The following is a 27,474-nucleotide window of genomic DNA, read 5'->3' on the forward strand; positions in this document are numbered from 1 at the left end:
TCAAGACTAATTTTAAACAGACTCAAAATATCCACCTGGATCTATAATTGGGAAGAGAAAAGCTATGAATATTCATTTCAAGATTAAAATACACTACAAATACTGACTCAGCTCACCCCAGCTATGCAAGGGGAGTTTATAAATAGATGCTCATTAAAATAAATGATTAAAATTGAATTTCTAATAAAACACAAATACAAAGAAAATAGCAAAACTCAAAAGTCTCGTCTCTTATGTGTATTTCATAAGTTTTACAGGCATATTCTTAAAAATCAGTACATAAGAACATTTTGTCAGTAAAACAGGAAAAAAAAGATTTTTTTTTTTTTTACAAATCAACAGCCCAAAAAAGACAATGTTTACTTGGAAAAGAAAATAAGAAGCCTGCTTTTATATAAGGCTGAGAGATCAGTTCCAGTTGTAGCGTCGTGACGGTGGAGGTAACCCATAACCCTGTCCAAACGCCTGAAAGACAAGCAGAGCTTTCCATGAGCATCAGGTTTTATTCCTGTGTTTTCACTGAAATGATCAGGAGGCAGTCAGACCTGCTGATGTCCTCCTCTGCGGCTGTCCTGCTGGTTGTGTGGGGGTCTCCATCCTCCTCGTCCTCTCTCCTGGTTCTGCTGGTAAGCAGTGCTCTGGGACTGCATGGCCCGATCCCAACCGTGAGCTCCGTGCTGGAATCTGAGGAGATCAGAGCAAACTCTTCAGCAAACACAATGGTCACACAGAAAAAAGAAAAAAAAAAGTCTTCGGGAAGCTTCAGAAAAATCACAAAGCAAGTAGCTTAAAAAGTTTCCTTTTAAAAAGCACAATTCTAATCGATTTAAATATTTTCTGAGCAATTCCAGAAAAATACATATTCTTTAAAGAATCTTACACTTTTTGCAAGACATTCCACAAATTAATGATTAATTTCCATTCATTTGTGAGCACTGGGTAATGTTATAATAAGTAAATAAACAAAAATATATCTCTTATATACACATTGTATCTTCAAATGTTATATTATTTGCATAGCAAGGATGCATTAAATGGATCAAAACTGACAGCAAAAGACATTTACAATGTTACAAAAGGTTTCCCATTTCGAATAAATGTTTTTCCATTTAAAATTTCTAATTTATAGAATCCTGAGGGAAAATAAAATCCATCATGGTTTCCACAAAAATATGAAGCAGCACAACTGTTTTCAGTGTTAATAATCAGAAGAAATGTTTCTTGAGCAGCAAATCAGTTTATTAGAATGATTTCTGAAGATCATGTGACACTGAAGACTGGAGGAATTATGCTGAAAATACAGCTTTGATCACAGAAATAAATTACATTTTACTATATATATTCACAAAAAAAGACAGTTATTTTAAATGTAAATATATTTAATAGTTTTTTGATCAAATAAAATGCAGCCTTGTTGAGCTGGAGAGACTTCTTTTGAAAAGTTAAAAAAAAAAAAAAAAAAAAAAAAAATCACCTACCTCAAACTTGTATATTTAGATAAAAATATTCGGATGATCACATTTTCACCATTCTCTGATATTTTATGGTTTTCAAAGACCACAGAAACCCAAATTTTTCAGTTAAAAAATTTCTCAACCACAAAGATCTCAAATCTATATTGGGTACATTTCATTATTTGTATTTAATTTTCTTTTTTCGTACTTTATTTGTATTTAATTTTCTCTTATATTTAGCACAGTCTAAAAAGAGTATGCCAGACCTACATTTCACTGCATGTTGTATGTCATAATTTGTACGTGACAAATAAAATCTTGAAATCCAGCAGTACAAATGAGATTTCATCTGAAGTGGCTTTGAAAGGCAAAGGCAAGCTCGTTCTTTGATTCCTACTTCACTCGTCGCCATTAAAACTAGTCCAACGTCTCCTGAATGCTACAAATAACACGGCTGTAACCCGGGCACGACCGTAAACCAGCTCACCAAATAAACGTCTCCCAAAACCAACGCTTCTTTACAGAAGAGAGGCGGACTTCAGCATCCCTCATTACTGACGCAGCTCACAATCTTCCTGAGGAATCCATAATCCCTCCTCCAGGTTCCTTGTCCAAACGGTTAAAGAAACTCTGCTCTAATAACTACTGACCTAAGGTGACACAGGGCCACAATGGGCTGCTGGGCCGAAAAATTTGAACCAAAAGAAGCTGATTAGTCTCTGAAGTGGTCTGGAGCCAGAATCAATGGCGGCTCTGTGCGGCCCCCAGTGGCCCCTGCACACAAGAGACGGTGAAGCGCAACTGCATTAGCGCTGCCTCATTAAGCCCTGCAAACCTCTTTAGGAGAACATTTGTTTAGCACTCAGAGACAATAATTCAGTCCGGCCCCCCCAGGAAGAACATCAATAACCTGTATCCTACACAGGAAGACCACTAACACTGGGATAGGGAAGGTAGCTGAAGTCTGTTCGGTCATATCAGGGCTACAACAAACCATTAAACCCTAATCTAATGATTATTAGAACATTGCGTGTTTGCTGCATAAAAACATGGGTTGATTTTCACACTGGTCTGAACTAAAACATCAGAAGGGCTTATTAAAATGAAAATTCATTCTCTGCCAGTAGGTGGCACTTTGGAACAGCAGAAATATAGCCCTTTTCCCAGTAACGGCACTTTACAAACGCTACATTACCAGGCATTATACATAGGCATTAGGGCTGGGTAAAAAAAAAAAAAAAAATTATATATATATATATATATATATATATATATATATATATATATATATATATATATATATATATATATATATATAATAGATATCTCGATATGAAATTTACTTTTTATGGAATGAAATAGGTTCTTAAATCCAAAGAATCAATTAGTCTCACCTGTTTCCGGTTAATGGATGGAACACTGAAGGGCACTTCCCATCCAATAAATCGCAATAAGCAATGTGCTTTTTTTTTTTTTATATGACAGAGTTTCAGGTTTCAATTTATGTCTACTGTATTGCAGAATTCAAACAGTAAATGTAGTTTTGGTGCAGTATTCAAACAGTAAATGTAGTTTTGGCGCAGTTTAATGTGAATTGACAGATAGTGTAAGTTCCCGAGTTCAACAAACGCAGCAGAGCGAGGAGCATGTGAACTGATCATCTCCTCCACATTAATACCAGTTTCAGCACAAAATAAACATCATGACTAAACATCCGAAGGTAAGTTAAAAGAAAGAGTACAATTTTACAATCCGTATCCTCTCACATAATCACTCAATCAGTGTTTCAGCCAGGCAAATACGTCAATATAACAGCTGGTAAACAATGTAACGCCACATTTACCTCAGAAACAAAATTAATCGGTGACCATAAACTTATTAAATCACATAGAAAATTAAACTGTAGAGAGGGGCATTTTGCTAAATATATGCACTATACAACATATTCATTGTCATTTTTACTGTTCTCATGTTTACTTTAAGTTTAAATAAATCCACTTTTTTTTATGACAGTCACCACTTACATTTTAAAAATATGAACTGAAGTAGAAATATTATTATTAAGTAACTATTATTTTAAAAACTTCATTGTGTAATTTTAACAGTATGCTATAGCTTACAAATCAGTAAGTTTTAACATTCAATATTATAGTAATGTAGTACCAAATTATATATTTTAGAGCATTAGTTGAGATTTTTTTTTCTTGAGAACAGACTTGAGATCAGATGCTTTCTTAACTGCTGTTTTCCCATACTGGCATGTTTGTTGTGTTTATGTTGTTATTGAGAGTAAAGCACACATCACATATGTACATATACATCTAAACGTCACTCTCAGCAGTGTGGGATACAGTAAAGCGCTGATTGAGTAGATTTAATTTCTTTCACCCCTTAGCGAAGAATGGAATTGTACCATTACTATATCAGGGCACTTACATATTTTTATATTTGTAAAACCTTCATACACCCTTCCAGTCCAGCTTCATTTGCATGTCTCATAAGTGTGCCATCATCTTGCACTTAGGAAAGCTGAATTACATTCCAGTGCTACAGCGCCACACTGGTCAAACTGCATTACTGCAGGTTCATAGGAGATCAAATGACTATTCAACAGTTGACAATTTTTATTTTATTTTTTATTTTTATAGATGATAATGTTGAATAATCGTTTCAGGCCTAGTATTCTTGTAGAGACATATAATCCAGACCGGCTTGAAATGTACTGTCACAGGTGCAGTGTAACCTTCTGGACTAAACATACGTGACCGTGAATAAAGAAAAAAGCTCTTACCTGGGATTCGCTGCGATGGCGTTCACTGGAGGTGGTCTGGAATCTGTCAAGATGAAAGCAGGCAATTCGTTTTTTATTAGTGGCATTTACTAAAGCAGTTCCAGAACAGAAAACTATGTAGTGGTTCAATTTATGCACAACTATGATAGAAACATGAATGATTCCTCATATTTAGGGTGAGGAGAGGTGCAATTTCACCTTTCTAAAAAAAGTGAAAAAGAATTCCTCCCAGATGTTTAAGCAATGCAAAATTGGGTTCAGGTCATAAAAAAAAAAAAAAAAAAAACACATTGACAATTATAGTTCCAAGAACACTGATTTTTTTCTAGAAAATTTGGAAAAAAATTAATGTTAATCCCAGATATTTACATTGAAGATGGGCTCACTTGAGTCTTTAAGAAACCACAGAGCAACCACCTAGAACAGGGGTCATCTAACTCAGTCCTGTAGGGCCAGTGTCCTGCAGAGTTCAGCTCCAACCCCAATTAAACACCTGAACCAGCCAATCAAGGTCTTACTAATGCATACTAGAAACCTTTAGGTGTTGAGGCAATTTGGAGCTAAACTCTGCAGGTCACCAGCAGTCCAGGACCAAGTCTGGAGACCCCTGACCAAGAAGATCCTAGCAACTAAAACAAACAAACAAAAACTAAATCTTAGAAATACCCTTGCAACCACTAGGCACTGAAAACACCTTAGGAAGACACAGGCAACCACCCATAAAACACTAGCATTTTAAAAGCATTCATTTGACATTGAACGGCAAAACAACTACCGACACACACCAAGCTACAGCGGGGTAAAAGGTCTTAATGATTAAATGAGATAAAATTCATTAATCTAATTTGTATCAGCTTCCAATTTCAGGGAAAACAGTTTGAGAGATGAAGTGAATTGTGTTGTTCAGTAATATGAACAGGATTTAGTGTTTGAGGGGAAAGGGGGGGGGGGGGGGGGGTGTTAAAAGTGGCACATTTGCATTTCTTCCCGTGCTAAATGAAATAAGCATTCATCAGCCAGCGCTGCGGCGATCTCAAGTGCTCTAGTTCCAGCGCTGCAGGTCCTTCACAAAGACAGACTTAAAAAAAAAAAAAAAAAAAGTAGCAAGCGGCTTCTTTCCTGATCCGCTGTTGCCAAGGTGATCACCAGCTGCGAGCTGTTTGTTTTATAGGGGCAGGAGCTGAGTGTGTGTGTGTGTGTGTGTGTGTGTGTGTGTGTGTGTGAGAGAGACAAAGACAAGAACTTCAGCCCAAAAGAGAAAGCTGTCATTTACAAATGTAGGCTTGAAGGTGGAGTAACAACAGAAAGAAACAAAAATGATTCCCCGTCTGAAAGAGGACAGGAATTTATGGCTTTAAATACAATGACCTAGGGATCAAAGCTTTAACAAATAATAATAATAATAATAATAATAATAATAATAATAATAATAACAAAAATGGTAAAAAAAAAAAAAAACAGCATTTACAGTAATGCACTTTTTTACTAGAAAAAAGCTTTGATCAAGAAAACAGGACATAAATATTGGACAAAAGTGAACAGAAAATGTAACCGTGATAATCTTTGACATGGAGATAGTGGTGTGCAATCAGGCTTAATTAGATTGAAGTAAAGCTGATGTGGACTGAAACAAGTTGCATTCAGTTGACATCTCTCTGTTCACAAAGAAATCGCACAAATAAACTGGAGTCTATGAAAGCACACTGCAGTCAAATTTTAAACATGACTGCAAATGTGAATTGTATTTCCTGCTCATTAAAGTTATCAAATTTACTTCTAATTACTTAAGTTATATTAAATAATAATTTATTATAAAGCTTGACTGACTGATGTTAAAAGTGTATTTAAAAAAACTGCGCCATTTTACAAATATTTATATATATATATATACACACACACACACACACACACACGCACATATACACACACACACAAGTCTAGCCCCTTTCACACTTCCATTCCGGCAAATACACAGGTAAAGTGTTCAAGCAATTGTTCTCAGGTCGCTAGATTTTGCACTTTCACACTGCCAGTGATGACAGCTTTCACACACAACCCGTGAAGATCCCGTAACGACACGTGACATGTAATGTACGAGTCGAAAACGTTAGGCATGTTATACTTTCACTGAAGCAAGCAAATGACCTTTGCATCAGCGCAGAAAGTGAGGAACTAACTGATCTCTGCTTCATTACAGTTTGCACATTTTTTCGGCGCGAACGTTGATCTTCCTTCAAAACAGCCGGTAAAAGAGTCGCACGATAAACTAAAGTATTTCCTAGCCAATGGTGATTAAATTGCCAAGGTGTCCGTAGTGGGTTGCAACCTAACCAGTAGTCATTATTAGAGCCTGAGCACAAAAAACAAACTGAAATTTGTTCTTTATGATGAGAGGATTGTTCTCCTCAAATTTTTATGAAGATAAAAGCAGTTTTGTTTTTTATATATTTTTTTATTAATCTTCTACATCCATGCACCACTTTTATTATGCAATAAAAAGCTACTTTATGTCTTTATCTTAATACATGGTTTTATTTAAAAAAGGAGCTTTGCACACAACCTTATCAGAGTTAATGATAGTGACCTGTATAGTTATACATCCATGTAGTCATGATTTGGGTGTGTACAGTGGTTTTACATTTATAAGGGTTGTAAATCTAGTTCAAGTAAATATTAGCACGCCATAGTCAACTTTTATAAGGTAATTTCACAACAAAAATGTGGCTAGTAAAAATGCTATGTGGCTAGTAACTTTGGAAAACCACTAGCCACATTGGCTAGTGGTCAAAAAAGTTAATGTAAAGCCCTGTCTACTAGGTACCTTTAGAAAAGTTTTCAGCAATGGAAAATAAGTCTTTCAGCTACAATGTCTTCATCCATTTTATTGTATATGCATTACTGTAAAAACAAGAAAAGAGTTTTCTGTGGCGATCAACAGCATGCAAAAAATGCTGTCAGGTTTCCTAGACGTTTAATTCGGCAGCTAATAAACACCTTCAAAAATCCAGTATGAGATCTAATTAACAGAGAGAGAAAGAGGCCGGACCACCCACTTACACCTCCATTATCAAACACTAATTCATCCCAGCTCATCTCACCACCGGTCAAACGTAAAACAAAATTACAGCCAATTCATCCTGCCCTCAATAAACACTGACCGCAGTCCACACACTGAATATTAGGAAGTTGAAGCCAGTTGATACAAAGCCTAAATAGGATTAAAAACACAACAGTAAACGGTGTTCTCATTAACGTAACACCGGGATTACATCGTCCCAGAGCGCAGACGTACACACAGATGGATCCTGATCTCTGTAATGAGCCTGTAATGAACCTCTACAGTACATCTTATCAATATCCATAGAATGGAGACCGCAGGACTGTAATACACTAGTAGGTCCTTTAGCACCAGCTGTTTTGATTAGGGTTAACAAAAGCCTTCAGCGCGTCTCGGGAACTCCACATTGAGCTGACACCGCAGGAGGGAGAGGGACAGAGACAGCGAGATGGGAAAAGTTAATGAGGATTTGGTATCTGGCACACAGACACACTCCTCTAGAGAAAAGCAGCACCAGCAGAGCGGTCTGGGAACACGTCAGGAGGTTATCAACGCAACTACATGACTGATAAAACTGTTAAAAGAGGAGTTGAATTTCAGAAAAGCAAAATCTCATTTTTTGGGCGGAACACAAAAGGAGACGTTTGGGAATATGCTCATGCTGCTCCTTTCAATTAAAATGAACGGGGCTGTTGAGCTCCAAGGACAAAAAGAAAAGCAGCAGAAAAAGTATAAATGATTCGCGTCCAACACTTTGAAGTCAGTGATCACAGAAAAACGGATAAAAATAAATAAATAAATAAATAAATAAATAAATCAGCTTCACTGACAGAGGTAGGTTGCATAATGCAATGTCAGCACTAAAGGTTATTTTAACCTGTTAACGGCAAGGAAAAGCTGAAACAATATCAAACAATTTTAAAATAAAAAAAAGATTAAACAAACAAAACATTCATGGATAAACAAATTAGGAAAAAATTGCTGAAGGCTAAAATTTTATTTTTTAAATATATTTTAAGCCATTACTTCTATACCATTATTCAGTATAATATCAATATATTAATCTAATGCATCCTTGCTGAAGAAAAAAAAAAACGATGTTAAGTCACTATTAAAATTCTCTAACAAAGGAGGTAAAAAAAAAACAAAAAAAATTAAATCAGCATAAGAATCGCAAGCAAAATATCTTGACTATTTACTCTGATTGCTTTATTCATAGAAACATGGCATAGAGGAGGCTTCGCGTGCTGTACGTTTAACTGGAGGGTTTTGCACGAGGCCCAAGCGCACAGGCCACTGAAGAGCAGCAGTGATCAGCAAAACCCCCCAAACCTCTATTTGCATCAAGTGGCAGCAGGGCGGCTTCCATTCGCCCACAGATGCGATTATTCATCAACTTGCAAATTGCCACATCAAAGAGACAGCGGAGGAGAGCAGCACAGGAGACGGGAGCCACTCACGGGGGCGACAGAGACAGAAGCTGAGGAGGACAGAAGGTCACTGTACATGTTAAGAGTGACTCCTGTCCCTCAGTGTCACCTAACTACTGTACTAAACACTGCTTGGACACAACACACGTCTCTGTGACAATGGAATAATGGAGGATTTTATGACAAAAGCCTTGGTATGAGGAACTGCTCATCAACGTAAGTTACTTTTGCACGATATTGGAGTACTAAATGATTTTCACGTTGGATCTTAAAGGGATACTCCACCACAAAATGAAAATGATGTCATTAAATCACTTACTTATGTGTCTTTACAGGTTCTTTACGGAATGTGTGTGAATGGACACAGACTCTGGGAAATCACTGGCAGTGTGAATAAACCATAATCAAATGATCCCGGGACAAGTCATGGGACACATTACCCATGTATTTTCTGGAATCTGTCTGAAAGAGGCTTAAGAAAGCGTAAAACTCACATTGGTTTTGAGGGTAATGGTCTCTTTGGGGTGGACGGTAGTTTCCTTGGTTGTAGTTTCTGGGGGGCGGGGCATTGCTGTATTGACCGCCCCTATGCTGAGCCTCGTAAGGTGGGCCAGAGCCAAACAGACCCGCCCCTTGATTTCGGTCCACATAGTGACTGTAGAGAGAGAGAGAGAGAGAGAGAGAGAGAGAGAGAGAGAGAGAGAGAGAGAGAACGAGGACGAGAGAGAAAGAGAGATTAACTTTAACATAAGTTAACTTTAACATTAACATAAGTTCGTAGTTATACATGTGATCAGGGTTTTTAGACTCTGGAAGTCCATGAGGTTTCAAAAATGTTTTATATCATTTAATATTACATAATAAAAAACTTCTAAATGCATTTAATTGGTTGTTTCTTTTATATTTCTGGTCCATAAGTGGTTGGTTTGTCCCAGAACTGGCTGAGAATCTAAGAGAGGGATGTTTGGGTCAATATCAGTAAGTAAAACTAGAAGTATCAAAATAGTTTTTGGCAATTTAAATAAAATTAATAAAATATAAACATTAGATGAAAAAAATAATTATATAGTCACTTGAAAGAAAATGACATTACCTACAATACAATTTCACAAAATCAACTAAATGAAAATGAGAAATGTTGATTTGTCAACTAAATGAAACAAAATTGTTTAAGCGGACATACTAAAATAACAAAAAAAAAAATTGATAAATAATATATAGAGATTTAAAACCATAAATAAAATTTATAAAAGCAATACAATTACATTAAAACTGAAAACAGAAATTTTTTATTTTAAATAAAGTAAAAAAACAATAGTATATCAATGATAAAATAATTCAAGTTGAAGTACTACATTTATTAAAATGGAAACAACAGCCTAAGATAAGATAAAAGAAAGATAAGAAACTAAGCTTACTTTTTTACTAGTTTTTAATTTAAAAACTAATTAAAATGACAAAAGCACATACAATAAATAAAAAACTAAAATGAAAATAAGAACTGAAAATATATATATAAAAAAATTCTAAATATTAATAAATATTATAATATAGATACTAAAATAACACTGTTTTGGGTTGAAAATGGTCAATAACCCAGATCGAAAATATTGAAATCTCTCCAATATGCCAAACATTAATAATGAAATAAAGACTTTAATTAGAGATCACAGAACTATCTGAAGTCCACGAACACCTGTCTGCACCATCCAATCAAACCCAATAACAGCTTTCATTAAGAAATTAAGTCTTTGGTGTGCATTCATCTGCATACATCTCCTCTAAACAGCATGCATAATTCATCTCTCATCACTGAATTCACCAGATGTTTAATTAGCCCGCTTTATACCAACTATTACACCAATTTGATTTCTTTTTACACAATACCACTTAAAAGCATTAAATGCAAGAACGCATCCAAACAAACGGATGGAGACGGTGGGATTTTCATTACTTACTTGAGCTTTCTGAAACCTGATTGGTCCAAATGGGCTTGTTGGCGGTTTGGGTTAAATCCCAGTTGAGGTCTCCATGGGCCGCGGTTACCCTGCTCCCAATCACCCGGTTTTAGAACCTTGTTCGGGATCCTGAAGAGAGAAATTATAATACATAAATATAAACCATTATTACATCACTCCATCATTGAAAAGCCCATTCAAACTCACTTTTACGTGAATATTCAATAGGTTTTAATATTGAATAGTGCAGCACTTACTTTGCCCCTGGTAGGACAACAGCCTTGAACACAAAACCATCATCATACTGCGGATCCTTGAATTTGATTCTGTCAACCAGAAACCATCAGTATTTAAGTACAAACATTTAAGTGCAATTCCTGGATATATCTAATTCCAATGAAAGCCTAAATCCAGACTTCATCTAAAGTTTTGTTGAACATCCCAGGTGCATGACCTCTGTGTTTCAATGCCTGACACAAATATGAGCCATGAGTAGCTAATAGGGCTTTAATGACTGATATACAAACTACTAAAACCAAACGAAAATGGGTCTATATACAGATAGCTCCTATATATATCAGATGATATTGGACCACTTTGAGGTTGGCTGACAATCGGTTGATGTATAAAACAAACTCTTACCCAATAGCACAGTTGCTGCTGATGTCTCTCAGTGTTGGGATCGGTGACTCCACTGGTCTGAAGAAAACAAAAATGGTGTTTCACAGGATTTGTAAGGCTTCAGTCTCAAGTGCCTTAACGGACACTGCCCAGGTAATGGCAAAACACCGAAAAGCATCAAAAAACAAGATAAATCTGTTGTCTCTTACTTATCTGGTAGAATAGGGTCTTCATCTAGATTTAATATACCTTGGATTCCATGACAAAGTTCTGCAGGGATCTCAGTGTCCTTGAAGAGAGAAATGATTGGAAAATTACAGACCGAGATCGCAAGGATCACTGAGCTTTTGGTCCAGAACTATTCCATTTGACCAAGCGCTACTTGAATTTTGGCATAAAATAAAATATGTATTAGTGTGGTCAATATTGAAATAAAACATTTCACACATTTGTTGACTTTTTTTTAAATGTCTTTTTAGAAAGTGAATTTCCTTGAACTTAAACATAATTCAACTGAAAAACATGAAATTAAACAAAAATAAACTGAATAAAATAATCTTGAATCACTGTGAAAAACATACATCAGTAAATAAAGCTGAAAAAAAGATTTGTATATATTTTCTACAAGAGTTCATATATAAATGTTTATATACTTTATCTATATACTTTTATATATAAAATGTATGTAATATAAAGTTTTGGGGGAAAAAAACAAACAACAAAAAAAGAACATTTCAGTTAGTTGCCAAGGCAACATTTCTATTTTTAAGTTAAATTTTTTTTTATTAAAAATAAAAACTACCGTAATAAGAAAGAAAAAAGCACATAAAATTACTATTGAAACAATACCAAAATAACACTAACTCCAGGGTTAGAAAATTTCAATAATTTAAAACACTAAAACATTTTTACATTTTTTAAATGGAATACATTTTATTTGTTTGGACTTTTAGGGAGGATTGAAAGCACACCAAGGTTAAGAAAGAGAGAATATAATATTTGATATATTATTATTTAATTGATATTGAACAATTGATCTAAATTGTAGTTTTAGAATTATTGGAAGCCAAAATCATAATTTATTAATTGTTTAGCTCTAATTTGATTTAGTTTAGGTTCACATGAGCGAGAAGAAAAGAAAACTCAGGAAGATGAGTACCTCATGAGATTCTGCACGGTAGAGTTCCCGGATGAAATCACAGAGGGGATGGGACTTCCCCACAAATATGACATCACTTCCGAGACTGTTCCTCCTTACTGAAGAGAGAATTTTTTTTTTACACAAAAGTAAACCACTTAAGCACAAACTATTTTTTGTTAAAGAGAAAATGCTACATGATTGGCCAGTATTTCTGCTTGACCTTATTTAGGCATTCATAAATAAGCCAAATATGTCTCACCCTCCTCTGGGGACAAATCAGGGTAGACGTCTGCTAATGCTGCTCGTAACCTCCGCTCATCGACAAACGGTAACAAAGCAACACCTGTCGAGAGGAGAAGAGCAAATCACAATGACTGAAAACATGATACAGTACTCGTCGTTTCTGTTCAGACTGTGAAGCTCAAAGATATGTGCTGACCCTGCCAGGCGTACTTCTTCCCGTTCAAATCAATGGCAAAGTCATCAGGGTAGAAATCAATGATTGAGGATTCCTGTTAAAGACAGATGAAGAGAGAAACAAATCAAGCCACTAACTCAATCTCATAAAAAAGTCTCTGTTCTTAAGAGTGCATGATTATAGAGCCATATGTGTCAATTTCATAAAAAAGAAAAAATGAAAACGAAATTAGAATATAATGTAAAAACAAGTAAAAAGAAAAAAATGAAATAAATACAAGAAATAAAATACAAATCTGAAATAAAATAACACTAAAATAAAAACAAGAAATCAAATTAAATATTTAAATTAGGCTGAAATAAAATAGAATAATTTTTTTTTTTTTTAAAGCACTTAAGCTAAAATAAGTCTAGAAAAACCCAATAAAAAAAAAATGTAATTACATTTTTTAAATGCAACGTTTAATCGCATTTTGAGAAGAACTACATATTGCTTGTGTATTGCACATTTAATGATAGATATAAATTAATATAATGAATACAAATTCATGAAGCAGCAGTCAGAGGTAAACCCGTCACTCACTGGGTCTGTCATCAGGGCCCTCCATGTTTGTGGCAGGAAGTTCCCACTGGCAGCAGGAAATACACCCATGAGCTGCTCCAGAGGTTTGAACTACAAATGAAGAAACATGATAAAATTGTGTTAAACCAAGTCAACATCAGCAATACAAGAACAATGCCCTGACACACAAACTCTTATGCACTATTTGTTGAAATGCGTTTCAAAGTACCGGTTTGGTCCCTTTCTCGAAATTGCTGAACATGCCCTTGATGTCTTTGAAGTCGGAGGCAAACGGAGCATAATGAAAGGGAAAATACCACTTCCAGGACGCGCAGCCCTGTGACATAAAAACAGACACTTAGAGACATCCGTCGAACCGCACAAAGACGAGTTAAATACATCTTCAGTTACTTCAATCAGAAACGCTCGATTTTGGAAAGACCTTCAATCAAAGTCATTTTTAAGACCTCTTCCATTAGCCTGTCACACTTTCAATGGGAGACCTTGATACACCGTCAAACCTACAGCTCAATTAACACTCCAGAGGGCATTTAGACCAGACAGTTTAAAAGAGAGCTTCAACAACAGAAACACACACACACACACACACACACTATGAAAAGACCACAATTTGTGGATTTAGTCCATGTCTACTTTAAGGTCATCAACCTTTACAAGATTTTTAAGTATATATGCATGCACAAGCCCAAAAAACTGATCCAAAACACAAGCAGGAAACAAAATGCACCAAGAAAGAAAATAAGAACAATTTTGTTAATGTCTGCCTTCATCTGCATTTCTTGTTTTACTTAAGTTAAGAGTTAATTCCTATCTGAAAATCAGTTCGGTCAAATGATACTTTACAATGAATTGGTTTAAAAGATTCAAGATTCATTTTATTCATCACACAAAGCTTCATAAAGTCCCAGCGTGCCATTTATTTATTTTTAGCAAATACCATATGTAGGTAGATTTTGCTTATTAATAAATATCTTGTATATAAATATTGTTTATGAGCACCTTTTATTTGTATAGCAGCTTTCACAATGCATGGTTTCAAAGCAGCTGGACAGAAATTATGTTAATGTTTATATATACCCTCACCTACAGGATTATTAGGAACACCATACTAATACTGTGTTTGACCCCCTTTCGCCTTCAGAACTGCCTTAATTCTACGTGGCATTGATTCAACAAGGTGCTGAAAGCATTCTTTAGAAATGTTGGCCCATATTGATAGAATAGCATCTTGCAGTTGATTGAGATTTGTGAGATGCACGTCCAGGGCACGAAGCTCCCGTTCCACCACATCCCAAAGATGCTCTATTGGGTTGAGATCTGGTGACTGTGTTTGCCATTTTAGTACAGTGAACTCATTGTCATGTTCAAGAAACCATTTTTAAATGATTCGAGCTTTGTGACGGTGCATTATCCTGCTGGAAGTAGTAATCAGAGGATGGGTACATGGTGGTCATAAAGGGATGGACATGGTCAGAAATGATGCTCAGGTAGGCCGTGGCAATTAAAGATGCCAAATTGGCACCAAGGGGCCTAATGTGTGGCAAGAAAACATCTCCCAAAACATTACACCACCACCAGCAGCCAGCACAGTGGTGACAAGGCATGATGGATCCACGTTCTCATTCTGTTTACACCAAATTCTGACTCTACCATCTGAATGTCTCAACAGAAATCCAGACTCATCAGACCAGGCAACATTTTTCCAGTCTTCAACTGTCCAATTTTGGTGAGCACCAACACCAATGGTCTGGCACCAACAACCATGCAATGCTCAAAATTGCTTAAATCACATTTCTTTCCAATTCTGACATTCAGTTTGGAATTCAAGAGATTGTCTTGACCAGGAACACACCCCTAAATGCATTGAAGCAGCTGCCATGTGATTGGTTGATTAGATAATCGCATTAATGAGAAATTGAACAGGTGTTCCTAATAATCCTTTAGGTGAGATAGAGATGAATTGATAGAGATGAATATATACACACAGACATATATGGATAGAACATTTGCATCGATAGAAACAAATCAATCACTTTTTTAAATATTACATATAAATATTGTATGTAGATAATGTTGGATATTTTATATATTCAACTTTAAATATTACCAATGATGCGTTTTCACCACAGGAACTAGGGACTTTGGCCTGGTACTTGGTGCGTTTCCACCGCAGGAACCAGGAATGAAAAGTTCCGGGTAAAGAAATGCCCCTCAGAAAGTCCCTGCTGGCGAGGTGGGACTTTTTCAAATTTCTGGAACTTTCGGGGGCGGGACTTGGGCGCTAAACATGGTGATTGGTTGAGCTAACCACCATTTATTCGGATCAACATTTTCACAATATTACTGTTATTTTGTCATGAAATGTAATTTTAAAAGTATTTTAGGCGAGAATGTAGTTGTTTAAAACTCAAATCTGTGGTTTATTTATAAAGATAGAGCCTTTTTTAAAAATGTGCTTCGCCGATCTCAGAGACTGTGAACTCCACTCGATCATTTCACTGTAATGGCTGTCTATATATATATATATATATATATATATATATATATATATATACACACACACACACACATATTCATTTAATTTACATATCCCTGAGCTAACATTTCTGCAGCTGTTATTATGTTTAAATGAAAACTAAAGGAGGCAGTGGTATTTTATATCCTTTTTCGTTTCATTGTAAATATACAGAGAGGAAAATTGCAGTAGCCATGGTCAGCTGACTGAAGTTATCAAGTACGCTGCTGTTTGCAGAATTATAGGACTTTGCGGACATCAAACTCCCGAGTCGAAATGCACAAAGTCTGGACTACAGAGGATGCAGCACGTCCAAAATCAGCATACTCTGTATTGAGAAACGCACGCAGACGTAACAAGTCTATTTGCCTTATCTTCCCGTTACTTAAAACCGCGGTGGAAACGCAGAAAGCAACAGGTCTGGGGGGAAAAAGTTCCTGGTACAAATGTTCCAGGTAATTTCGGTGGAAACGCGGCATAAGCATTGATACTTAAAAAAAAAAAGATAAGCTCTTTGTAATATCTCGCATTCACTGAAATATTTATATAATACTTATGCATTTACTGAATCTATGATGAGCACTCTGGGGGAAATATGTGTGTAAATGTGTATGATTATTTTTTTTTTTATTAATTTAGGATTAATAGGCTCAAATATCCAAATGAGTGAGAAGAATGCATCTCTTCGGAGCAGCAGTGACAGCAGCTTCCTGCTTCCTTTATAGAGTCAACCAATCTATTAATTTCCCCTATTTAAATTAACATTCAGTCAAGTGGCAAAAAGCAAAAAGGTGTAAGAAATCCACGCAATTGAAATTATACTCGTGACCCCTCAAATGAAAAAGTAGACACCCTAATGTGGGTAAATAAAAGGCATGTAGAGATCTGCCCCTTGAACACACTCTGCAGTAATGCTTCCTCTCATCTACCATTTGGCAGTGTCTGTGTGTGTGTGTGTGTGTGTAAATCAGCGAATATGTGGCAGAAGGGAGCAAACACGTCTCACGCAGCAGTGAGACTCCATAATGAATCTGTTCAGTGGTTCCCGTGGGACGGCTCTCGTCCGCCGAGCACATGGAGCGAGCGCAGGCCGTGCATTAATATAGAGCTCCAATTACTGCGGACAAATCCCTGCACACAGAACTCTAATCAACCAGAGATCTGCTGGAGAGAACAGAGCTCTAATGACTGAATTTCAAGCTAAAGATCAAGACCCTGCATTAAAACTCAACTAGATAACACGAACCAGCTCAAAGAGCAGCGCAAACACAGCACAAAGCTGTTTGATCCTCCAGCTGGTGAACAAACAGTTAAAGTGGAGGATATCAATCAACATTTCCTGGAGCCGCTGGATGCTGAAACTGTTCACTTCTGATTCATAATTCAAGGGAGTTAAAAACTAAGGTAGGAAATGCACGTCATCTCACCACACTAACGAACTATGAATCAACCAGGACAAGGCCAGAGACTTTAGCAACAGTACAATAAAACCAAAGAGGAAATTTAACACTTATTCAGCAAGAATGCATTAAGCTGATTAAAAGGGACAGTAAAAATATTTATAGTGTTACAAATGTTTCAAATTCAACTAAGAAACATACTAATTAGAGTAATGGCTGATAAAAATAAGTTTGACAATTGAATCAATTAAACTTTACGAAGAAATTTATATTTATGTTAAATTACAATAATATTACATAAAATTTCTGTTTTACTCTATTCTGAGCACCATTCATAAACAAAAAAAAGGTAAAAAAGACAATCAAATCTAGCAAAACTAATAAAGTTTACATCAACTTGTTGATAAAAACTCTAAAAATCTAAAGAAACAGCAATGAATTTCATCAACTAGTCAGTACACTTTTACATTTTACTGTTATATAAAGTGAGCATTTTAATTTGGCAAAACCACAAGCAAGCGATTTAGCATTTAATTGGAGCATAGTCATTTTAATCAACTAAATTTGGTTATCACATACACATGTAAAAGCTTAAAAAAAGTTTAGGTTGATATACTAAAATAACTTTGACAAATAAAAACTCAAATAATTATACAGACATAAAATAAATAATGATGACAACAAACACAGATCCAACTATAAATAAAATATTAATAAAAACTACAAAAGTATGTCAATGATAAAAGTAACACTGTGTGAAATATCTAAATTAGATGGAAGACATTATGAAAACTATATAACTGATCAAGCACTAATTGAAAGACCTTAGTTGAGGTGTGTGTACAGGTGACTTACCTGATAGTAATACCTGAGCACCCAGCACAGGCCCTCCACATACGACTGCACCACTTTCTTACGAAACTCATCGTCCGTCGCGTCCACATCAAATTTGGTTTTGTAGTAACGCTGTTTCCAGCCCTCCTCCCATAACCTGTGAAACACATTTATAACACAGTCACAGATACATACACCTCTCAGTTTGTCGTCTTCTCCAAAGATGGGCCTGAATTCATTAAAACGAGACCAAGCTCTCCTGTGCCAAACCCAGGCGGGTTCACTTATATGCATATGCACGCCTATGAGAATTTCCCACTTTGACGGGCTCCATTAAGAGGCGACGGGAAACTTGTTTTCCACCTTAGCGCTGGTCAGGATGTTTTGATATGCTCTGGAAATGCAGCTCACATAATCAAGGATGAGCTGCATCTGTCTAGTGTAACCTCTACAGCGTCCCACATGGGACACGGAAAACCTCCATGAATACCAATTGAACCCAATCGATTTAGACCGCGTTGGAAAGCTAATCACTGAAACATTTGCTGTATTAAATCACTGGTGTTACAGAGATGCTTCAGTGAGAGACCCCTGCAGGATTCACATAGATATGAGAGTAGGGATATGAAAAACATTTTACAATCAACTAGTTTGTTAACTTCCTTAACAACTAGCAGCTTTAAGGAAGGCTGGTATAATTAAGCTAGTTTCAGACTCACCAGAACAGAACTGGAAAGGTTTAGGTGGCATTTGCATGAGATGCACTCATTCAAAAATAGAAAAACAAAGCAGAATGCAGAGTCTTGAGATGCACGCTGGATTATTTCCAAGTTGATGTTATGCTCCAAATAATCAAAAAGTAACTAAAGCATTTATTAATCTAATTTGAAAAACTAAAAAAAAAAACAAGAGCAACACAATGCAGGTCTTAGATGCATGCTTTTTTTTTTTTGCTCTAAACAATACAAAATAAATGAATAAACATTTAATAATAATGGTTTACAAAAAGGTCACAAAATGGATGTTACAGATTATATATAAGTGTGTGTGTTTATGAGTACATGTGTATCTATAGATACAAAAAATAACTATCTATATCCATTCTGTATACAAATGATTTGCTAATTGTTAGTTTATTTTTATCTAATGCATTAATTAATGGGACCTTATTTATAGTGTGTTTGCAAAAATTACTACCGTTCTCGACAGCTACTCAGCACATTGTGCCCCATTCTCTGGTGTTGTCATTACCTGACATTATCTTCTGGTTCAGGTTCACTGTCACTGTCCTCTGCTTTACGTTTCACACCACGACCATCCATGTCATCACTCTGAGAGGAATGGACACAGTAAATCAATGACAGTCATATTCTGCGGTCACAGAGAGTGTCAAAGCTGTTAAAACAACAACAACAAGAGCTGGAGCAAGTAAGCTGGAAAAAGATACATGCCTTTCCATTTTTCATCATGGCTCTCAAGGACTGAGCTGCTTCCTGAAAAATACAGAAACTGCTGATTAGACCAATGTTTAGCCAAGGTGACAAATTAAGAGTGAAACTCAAGACCAATACAAAAGCAGCAATACACTACAGCTGTTGAGTTCTTACAGTAAAAATCCCATTCATGGTCTTCATAAAGAATGTGATTTTAACATGATTCTTTCACTACAAAAACACAATAAAAAAGCTGTGGTGAATTGAACAATGACATGCTGCTGTAGAAGCCACGAGTTGGTGCAATTATTGCAGAACTTTTTAATGTCTGTGAAAATTTCTTCTGCTCACCAGGACTGCATTTATTTGATAATGCATAAATATTACCTAATATTGTGAAATATTATTAAACTTAAAAAAAGTAGGTTTTCTATGGAAATATATTTTAAATGTAATTTATTGTGATCAAATCTGAATTTCCGGAATCCAAACTTGTCTTTGTCACATGATCCTTCAGAAATTATTCTAATATGTTGATTTGCTGTTCAAGAAACATTTCATATTATTACCAAGGTTAAAAACTGTGCTACTTCATAGAATAATTGGATGAATTATAAATTCTTTGTAACATTCTAAATGTCTTTACTGTTGCTTTTCAATTTAAGGCATCCTTGAATGGTAATGTACCCAAACATATTCTAATACATTTAAAATATTTTTATACTCATAATCAATAACTACAATTACATCATTCGCATTGCTTTGTAGTTGATTGCCAGAAAGGAAATCTTGTATTTCTATGTTTAGGGAGAAGACGAAAGAGGAAAATAATCGAGCACTAAAACGATCCCTGTTGCACTTATGTTGATATTAAGAAATCACAGAGACCATGAAGGCAGACCTGATTGCGCTGATTTCCCTTCATCCTCATTTCATATGCAGCCTGTCTGGCATTCTGCACTGCCATGGGTCTGTCTCTGCCGCCCAGAGCCTGAGGGGCAAACTGACCACCAGGGACAAACGATGGACCCTTCTCCGCCTGTGAAGACAGCAATTCACACAACACATTCATGAGATACTGGTTTGGTTCATATACTTCTGCCTAGTTTCGCCATAATGAAAGTTCTACATTCAATTTTATGACACTTTTAAAGGTGCCTGTAGGGAACTTTTGTAAAAAATATTTTTTACATATTTATTAAACCTGTCATTATGTCCTGACAGTAGAATATGAGAGATAATCTGTGAAAAAAATCAAGCTCCTCTGGCTCCTCCCAGTGTCCTATTGCCATTTGCAGAAACTCCATCACTCCCGGTAAGAAACAACCAATCAGAGCTGCGGTCCGTAACTTTGTTTGTGTTCAAAACGTAGAAAAATGTATATAATAAGCGAGTACACCATGAATCCATTTTCCAAACCGTGTTTTTGGCTCGTCCTGAATCACTAGGGTGCACCTATAATAAGTGTTTATATTCGGACTATTTAAGATTGCTTCGGGGGCACCGCGGCGGAGTAACCCAGTACCTTTGTGATTCTTCATAGACATAAACAGAGAGAAGTAGATCCGGCTACGATGTTCTTCCGCAAGACGCAAGCAGTTCTGTTTATTAACCACTAGAGCGTCAAAAGTTCCCTACTGCAGCTTTAACTAATCAATAGCTCAACGTTTTAAAAGCAACTTGGCAAAATATGCATGAATGTATTGATGGATATTATAAAGATGAATTGTATTGGTTCATAGAAATTAAAATTAGATTTAGAAAATGTTATCTTTGAGCACAAAAAGGTTATTCAGCTGTACCGTCCAGTCCTACAAATCACCACCGTAAAACTTATTTGCATGATATAAATGTACTTAATGTTCTATATAGATGGCTAACAAAACATCCAAGGCATTTCAACAAAAAATCTTTATTTTGTGTGAAACAAAGTGGATAGCTGGCCTTTTTGGAGGACTTGAAGTGTCATTTTAAAGCTGCAATATTCAAGAAATGACAGATTTGGAATGACTAGCTTCTGTCACAAGCTTTCAGTCACTTTAAAGCGGCCTGCCATCTTGCAATCTCAGGGAAAATTGGAGGAATGCTGCCAGTTAAACAGGGTTTGTCAGATAATTAAGGAAATTAGCACCAGGTGCCAGATTAACACCAATAACTTAGAGGTGTCTGTAAGTGTTCTCTAATTTTGATCAGAGTTGTTTTTCAAACATCTTAAGATTTTTACACAGTGCTTCAGAATACAATTAAATTTATGAAATATGCTTAAACTGCCTTCTGCTGTTAGGATAACTCCAAATAGGACTAAGCAGTGAACTTCAAATTTAGGAAATTGTGTTGATTGCCAATTTTGATGATCTCTGTATATTAATACTTGATTTACAAATCTTTGTGCTCAAAAGCTATTCAGCTATATCAAGTCCTACTCATGACTGCAATCAATATCAGTGTTATATGCATGATAAAAATGCACATTCATTCAGAGTGAACGCATTATTTTGCAGGGTCAATATACAAACTATTCAGCTACTGTCAGCTTAATTAAACGACCTTGTGAATGAACTCAACTCGCCATCTTTCAAAAGAACTGTGGATGTATGCGTGTTAAACATTTCAAAAGGAATTATTGTAAAACCTCTCCAAATTTTAATTGATTTGAAAACAGTTTAGAACTCACTTTCATCCGTTTCTTCTTTTCCTTCATTCTCCGTTTAAAACTCTCCTGCAAGAAATAAAAGGCACTGATGAGCCCAATGAATTGCGCATTTCTGCAATCACTGGAATAAAGAGTCTGAGGTCAGAAGCCCTTCGCTCTGCTGTGTTGAAAGCAAACAACGCTTATCGTGCATTCTCACGTCATCGTCTTTGCGCTTTTTGAAGATGTTGTCCTCTGCCACCCCTACGGCTTGCATAATGAGCTCGACGCGCTCGAGATTGACAAAGCCATTTTCTGTTATGTAGCCCTATAGAGAGAGAGAAAAAAAGAGCTTATTTATACATTTCTCCCTTCAATAATTTCCAAAAGTTTTGCCACTGAATATAATCAATTAAAACCATGTTATGTTGACTTCAAGCATGCATGGGATATATGGACATGGAAATATTCACCCCAGTCTTATGCACAACATCTTTGTAGATGCCAACCAGACGATCGATGGCGCCCTCTCTGTTTGAAGACAAAATAGAGTCAGAACTCACTGAAATGACAGACTTATTAATGCAGCTTTTGTGAGTGTACCTGATCTCAAGAGACGGTAAGTGGGGCAAGAAGTCGTTTCCCACAAAGAAACACATGAACACCCAGTCGTCCACACTCCGCTCGAAGTCAAACGGGAACGGCAGGCTGGCCATTGTTAACTCCCTCTCTAGATACTGCAGAGAAATAAAAATAGTATACACAGACAAAATGTTTCCAAATTTTCCAGTTTTCCAAACATCTAAGCAAGCGTTCACCAATACCAATACCCGAGCTTTATGGAGGTATTTTTTGCACATGCAAACACATCACATTTTCCTTATGAAATGTGAAAATCTAGTTTAAACGATTAAGAATCTGAAAAATTTAATATTAAAAACAAATCACTTTTAAAGGAATAATTCATTTAAAAAAATTAAAGTTTTCTGAAAATTTACTCGCCCTCAGGCCATCATTGATTACAATCACGCCAGCCTTTTGCATCACAAGATGTTAATTGATGGACTAGATTCATGTGGATTATTGCGATGTTTTTTTATCAGCTGTTTGGACTCTAATTCTGACGGCACCCATTCACTGCAAAGGCTCCAATGGTGAAAAAGTAATGCATGCTAAATTTCTCCAAATCTGATCTGATTTAAAAAAAAACCGTCATCTTCATCTTGGACCGTCTGAAGCGGAGCATATTTTCATTTCTACATGAACCAAGTTGAACAAACCTCTCGTAACACAGCCAGTCGGATGAATATGAACTCCTGTTCTGATACTGGAACTGTGCCTGCAAATTCATCATGCTGAGAAAGGACACACAAAACAGAAGTTTACACAAAGCTGAGGTGAAGCTCTGGGCTGATGAATGGAGAGGATGAATCGGTTACCTCGCCCTGTTTTTCTCGGGCCAGTCCCTGACAGTCTTTGATCTCGTGGCCCATCTGATTACACAGGGCGCAGGGTCTCGGTTTGTTGGGTTTGAACTCTTCTCTTATAATGGTGAAGTTGGGTTCATGTGTTGCCAAACCCAACATAATCAAATCAGCTGGGGGGGGGGGAAAGATAGAATTAAACCTGTAATTAAAAAGTTAAGTAAACTGAACTAACTTTAAAATGGGCAGTTAATAATACATTTTTTTTTTTTTTTTACACAGAAGTGTTTTAAAGAATGGTGACTACAGAAAGTACAAAGATAAAATGCTAATATTACACAAACATTCAGTTGATGTTCTTCATAAATGTAAATAATGAAAGCTTTTGAAGTATCTACTCTACAGCCTAATCAAAAACAATATACATTTCCTCATTTAACCACACGTGCACTAATACTACAGACATAAAGCTGTGCATCAGATATGAACAAAACCAGACACATTTAATAATTCTAATATTTTAATATTCATATTTTCAAAACCAGTCCATAACATTCATTATGCCGTGTGTCTTAAATTCGACATGAAACTTAAGTTATGCTAAATTTAGTATTGCACTGAGACAAGTGAAACGGCTATTAATCAAGAAGAAAAAGAAAAATATAGAGGGGCATTTTAATCATTTGTTGACTGAATTGTGAAAAATGAGCAATGTATGCTGGAATAAAAGCAGATCTGAATGTGATTCGTTTAAATGCAGTGCAAATTGAAATACGTCACGAGAAATTAATTAAATAATGGAGATTTAAAAGACCTTTAACATACTTTAAGAAAGGCTAATTTTTATTTAATGATGACATTAAAACAATGATTCATTGAAATAAGCATTTAAAGAATATTTTTCAGAAGTCTAAACTAGGTGAACAAATTCAATACTTTAAAAAACAACACCACACACAAAAAAAAACACTTTACCATCCGCTCCACAGAGACAGTGATGTGTGTTTGGGTCATGATTTGGCTGAGCTGGAAAAGAAAACGACCCAAATGATACATTAGAGCAGAGATGTTCTTTGTTAGACACATTTCAGACATTATTAGGCTTATCCAAATGCATCTGTGTCATTAAAAAAAGTAGGCAAAAGAAAAGGCTTCAATTGATGAATCGCAACAAATCAAAGCTTTCAAAAGACATTCACAATAAGACTATAATACCTCTCTGTCTCCTGATGTAATCCATAATTTTATGCTCCCCTTCTCCAGGAACACTGGCATCTGACAAGAAAACCTGCAGGACAAAGTAGTTATTTATTGATTATGTCCCACAGCAGAATAAAAACTCCAAATGCTACAGTTATTTTGAGGAGTCGTGTGACCTACTGTGATATTGTGCCATCCGGGGTCATTGGTCAGTCTGTCCGCGACGTAATATCTCAAACATTTGGCCAAATTATCCATGAACTCGGTCCCCTACACAAAAAAAGAAAAAAAAACAGGAAAGCTGCTCATTACATCTGACAAAAACACAGACTGAGATTCTGCAATCCTTCAATTAGAAACAAAGAAACTGAGTCCATAATCATAACACATAACTTCTCCAAACATTTTGAACACTTACAGGGGTAATACAGTTACTGTCAAAGCGTTCTTTTATTTCCTCAGGTGGCAGGTAACCACCTAAAAAGAAAAACATCTATTGAATCGTGAAACTAGAACATGTGTCAGTGCTCATTTAGTGTTTATATGCAACCTAAAGTTAGTGGATGTCGTGTTGGTTAAAAGTCGTGCAGCGTCTCTCACCTCTCTGAATAACTTCTTCTCTCATTTTGTTTTTCTCCTCCGTTAGCTCCACTCCTTCTTTAGATGCCCGGAATCGTCTCGAGCGCTGCTGGTTCATTTTGGCACGAGGAGCCTACAAAAAAAAATTAAAAAATAAATTCAAGCATACAGATGAGGAGCACAAGAAATGGTTACTGAAAATTGTGCATAGTTCATGAATGTACAGATCAATTATTTTCAGAGTCTTAAAGAGATTATCAAAGCTCATCTTTATTTAGTTGAGCCCTTATCTCGTCAATCAGGTTGGCTTTAGTTTTGGAAATCTGAGTTAGAATGAGTTGATTTATTTTGCATCAATATCATTATCTTTGTTTTGCCATGCCAGCTTCTATATTCACAATTATCTTCCAGCTAACAAGTCACATTATAACCTTATAATTACAAACTAAAAGAAACAAACAAATTTTTTTTTTACATAAATTAAAAATATTTAACAAAAAAACTATAGAGTTTGCCATAATTCCTCATTCCTGAATTTAAGTGCATTATTAAAGGAAATATCAAACAATGACCCAGATATGACTATTTTCTGCAAAGAGATGCAGCAGAAATACTGAAAGCACAACGCAGTTATGCTGGTGCATGCAGTGCCAAACAGGCCAAATAGAGATGTTATGAAGGACGATACGTACCACACCATCAATTGCCATGTACAGAACCCGTCTAGGTCGAACAATGTTAAAGAGACGGTCGATATATTCAAAAATGGCAACCATCATTTCATCTTCATTTTTAGGTGCTGGCCTGCAAAGAGTTCAAATAATAATGTTGTAATAAAGGCACTTAAAAACACCAATACATGAATGAGAGAATCTCACTTGTCCTCCGGATGTGTGCACGGGTGAATAATTCCATTCATGTCTAGATACAGGTTGTCAAACTCCACTTCATTTGGATTGGGTTTGCTGGTATCAACCGGGATTTTAAAGCCATTGTACTCCTTGGCCTGAAAACGAGAAGAAATTAAGATATTTACATATCCTCCTGGTACCCAGGCACAGACTTTTGTGTAATGTAGAGGACGTTATATTTTAGTGAGACTATTTTAACAGGCTCTACATGCTACAGTTTTAGAGAGCCTTACATTCAGGGCTTTTTAGAGATATCAGATGTTTGGAGGTTTCATTGTACACACCCTCTCTATTGGGAAGGTCTAAGACTCCTAAATAGACATTTTTTTTGCTAAAAAATTATGTAGTAATAGATTAATTTATGGCAAGGGTGCACCTCAAAAACCTACATCATAACAGGAGTTCTGATCTTTGTCAAAAAAAAAAAAAAAAAAAAAATATTTGTTGCATCGTTCTCTATCACACTTAAGAATCATCAGAAATTATATATCTCTTGAAAACCTAAAATCTCAAAATTCATCCTTTGAAACCCATTTTAAAATCATACATTGCATTACCATGAAAATGTTACATCAAAATCACATTAAAAAATGTTTGCAGTCCTGAATTATACAAATTAAGGTTCGGATCATGCACTTTCAAGTCTATGTTAAAAAAATGTGAGTTACAGTTAACAGGTTAAAAGACTATTTTTCTAATTGTTAATCATTACGTTTTGGTTCTCAGGAGGATATAAACATATACTGTCTTAAAACTTAAAATCGAGTGAACTCAAAATAAAACTTATTTCATTACAAACATTATTAGCATAACAAATGATTAATCACGCGATTAATTCAACAATCAGTCAGATGCTAATGTGTCCCACCTTCTCCTCGAGACAGTGTACTATTATTGACGGATACTTTCGACTCAACCAGCGGAAAAACGCGGGGACTCCCATCTCCCGTAAAATACAGCACTTCTGAACGAAATAGCAACTTTAAAAACGATTAAAAAACGCAGAAACCGGCGAAGGATGAAAACAGCTAGCAAACACACCGTACGCAGCTTATTTACCCCAGCACGCTCTGAGTGATTTCCGGTTCATCAG

At 35.9% G+C, this 27,474-nt stretch overlaps 1 protein-coding gene across 1 annotated transcript; it reads right to left on the reverse strand.

The window, feature by feature from the left end:
- Positions 1-222: 222 nt before the first annotated feature.
- On the reverse strand, positions 223-27,474 carry LOC127938576 (5'-3' exoribonuclease 2-like). Its single transcript, XM_052535289.1, has 31 exons — positions 27,250-27,474; positions 26,349-26,476; positions 26,163-26,274; positions 25,492-25,603; positions 25,310-25,368; positions 25,072-25,161; positions 24,907-24,979; positions 24,667-24,717; positions 23,707-23,864; positions 23,548-23,622; positions 22,871-23,004; positions 22,741-22,798; positions 22,488-22,595; positions 22,310-22,354; positions 20,537-20,674; positions 19,654-19,695; positions 19,454-19,533; positions 18,224-18,359; positions 13,662-13,769; positions 13,454-13,543; positions 12,893-12,965; positions 12,713-12,796; positions 12,472-12,569; positions 11,522-11,601; positions 11,334-11,390; positions 10,949-11,017; positions 10,692-10,820; positions 9,228-9,388; positions 4,246-4,288; positions 546-684; positions 223-465 (listed from the first exon to the last, which is right to left on the reverse strand). The coding sequence occupies exons 1-31, from the start codon at positions 27,322-27,324 to the stop codon at positions 409-411; spliced, it is 2,862 nt and encodes a 953-aa protein (XP_052391249.1). The 5' UTR covers positions 27,325-27,474; the 3' UTR covers positions 223-408.

This window comes from Carassius gibelio, chromosome A20 (genome assembly GCF_023724105.1).
Source record: "Carassius gibelio isolate Cgi1373 ecotype wild population from Czech Republic chromosome A20, carGib1.2-hapl.c, whole genome shotgun sequence".
In the NCBI taxonomy this organism is placed as follows: domain Eukaryota; kingdom Metazoa; phylum Chordata; class Actinopteri; order Cypriniformes; family Cyprinidae; genus Carassius; species Carassius gibelio.

Excerpts from the sequence above, each read along its gene's own strand:
- LOC127938576 (XM_052535289.1), bottom strand. The coding sequence starts at position 27,324 with ATGGGAGTCCCCGCGTTTTTCCGCTGGTTGAGTCGAAAGTATCCGTCA. Across the intron at positions 25,369-25,491 it reads AGAAGAAGTTATTCAGAGAG|GTGGTTACCTGCCACCTGAG; the intron begins GTGAGAGACGCT and ends TTTTCTTTTTAG. Across the intron at positions 24,980-25,071 it reads CCGGATGGCACAATATCACA|GTTTTCTTGTCAGATGCCAG; the intron begins GTAGGTCACACG and ends TTTGTCCTGCAG.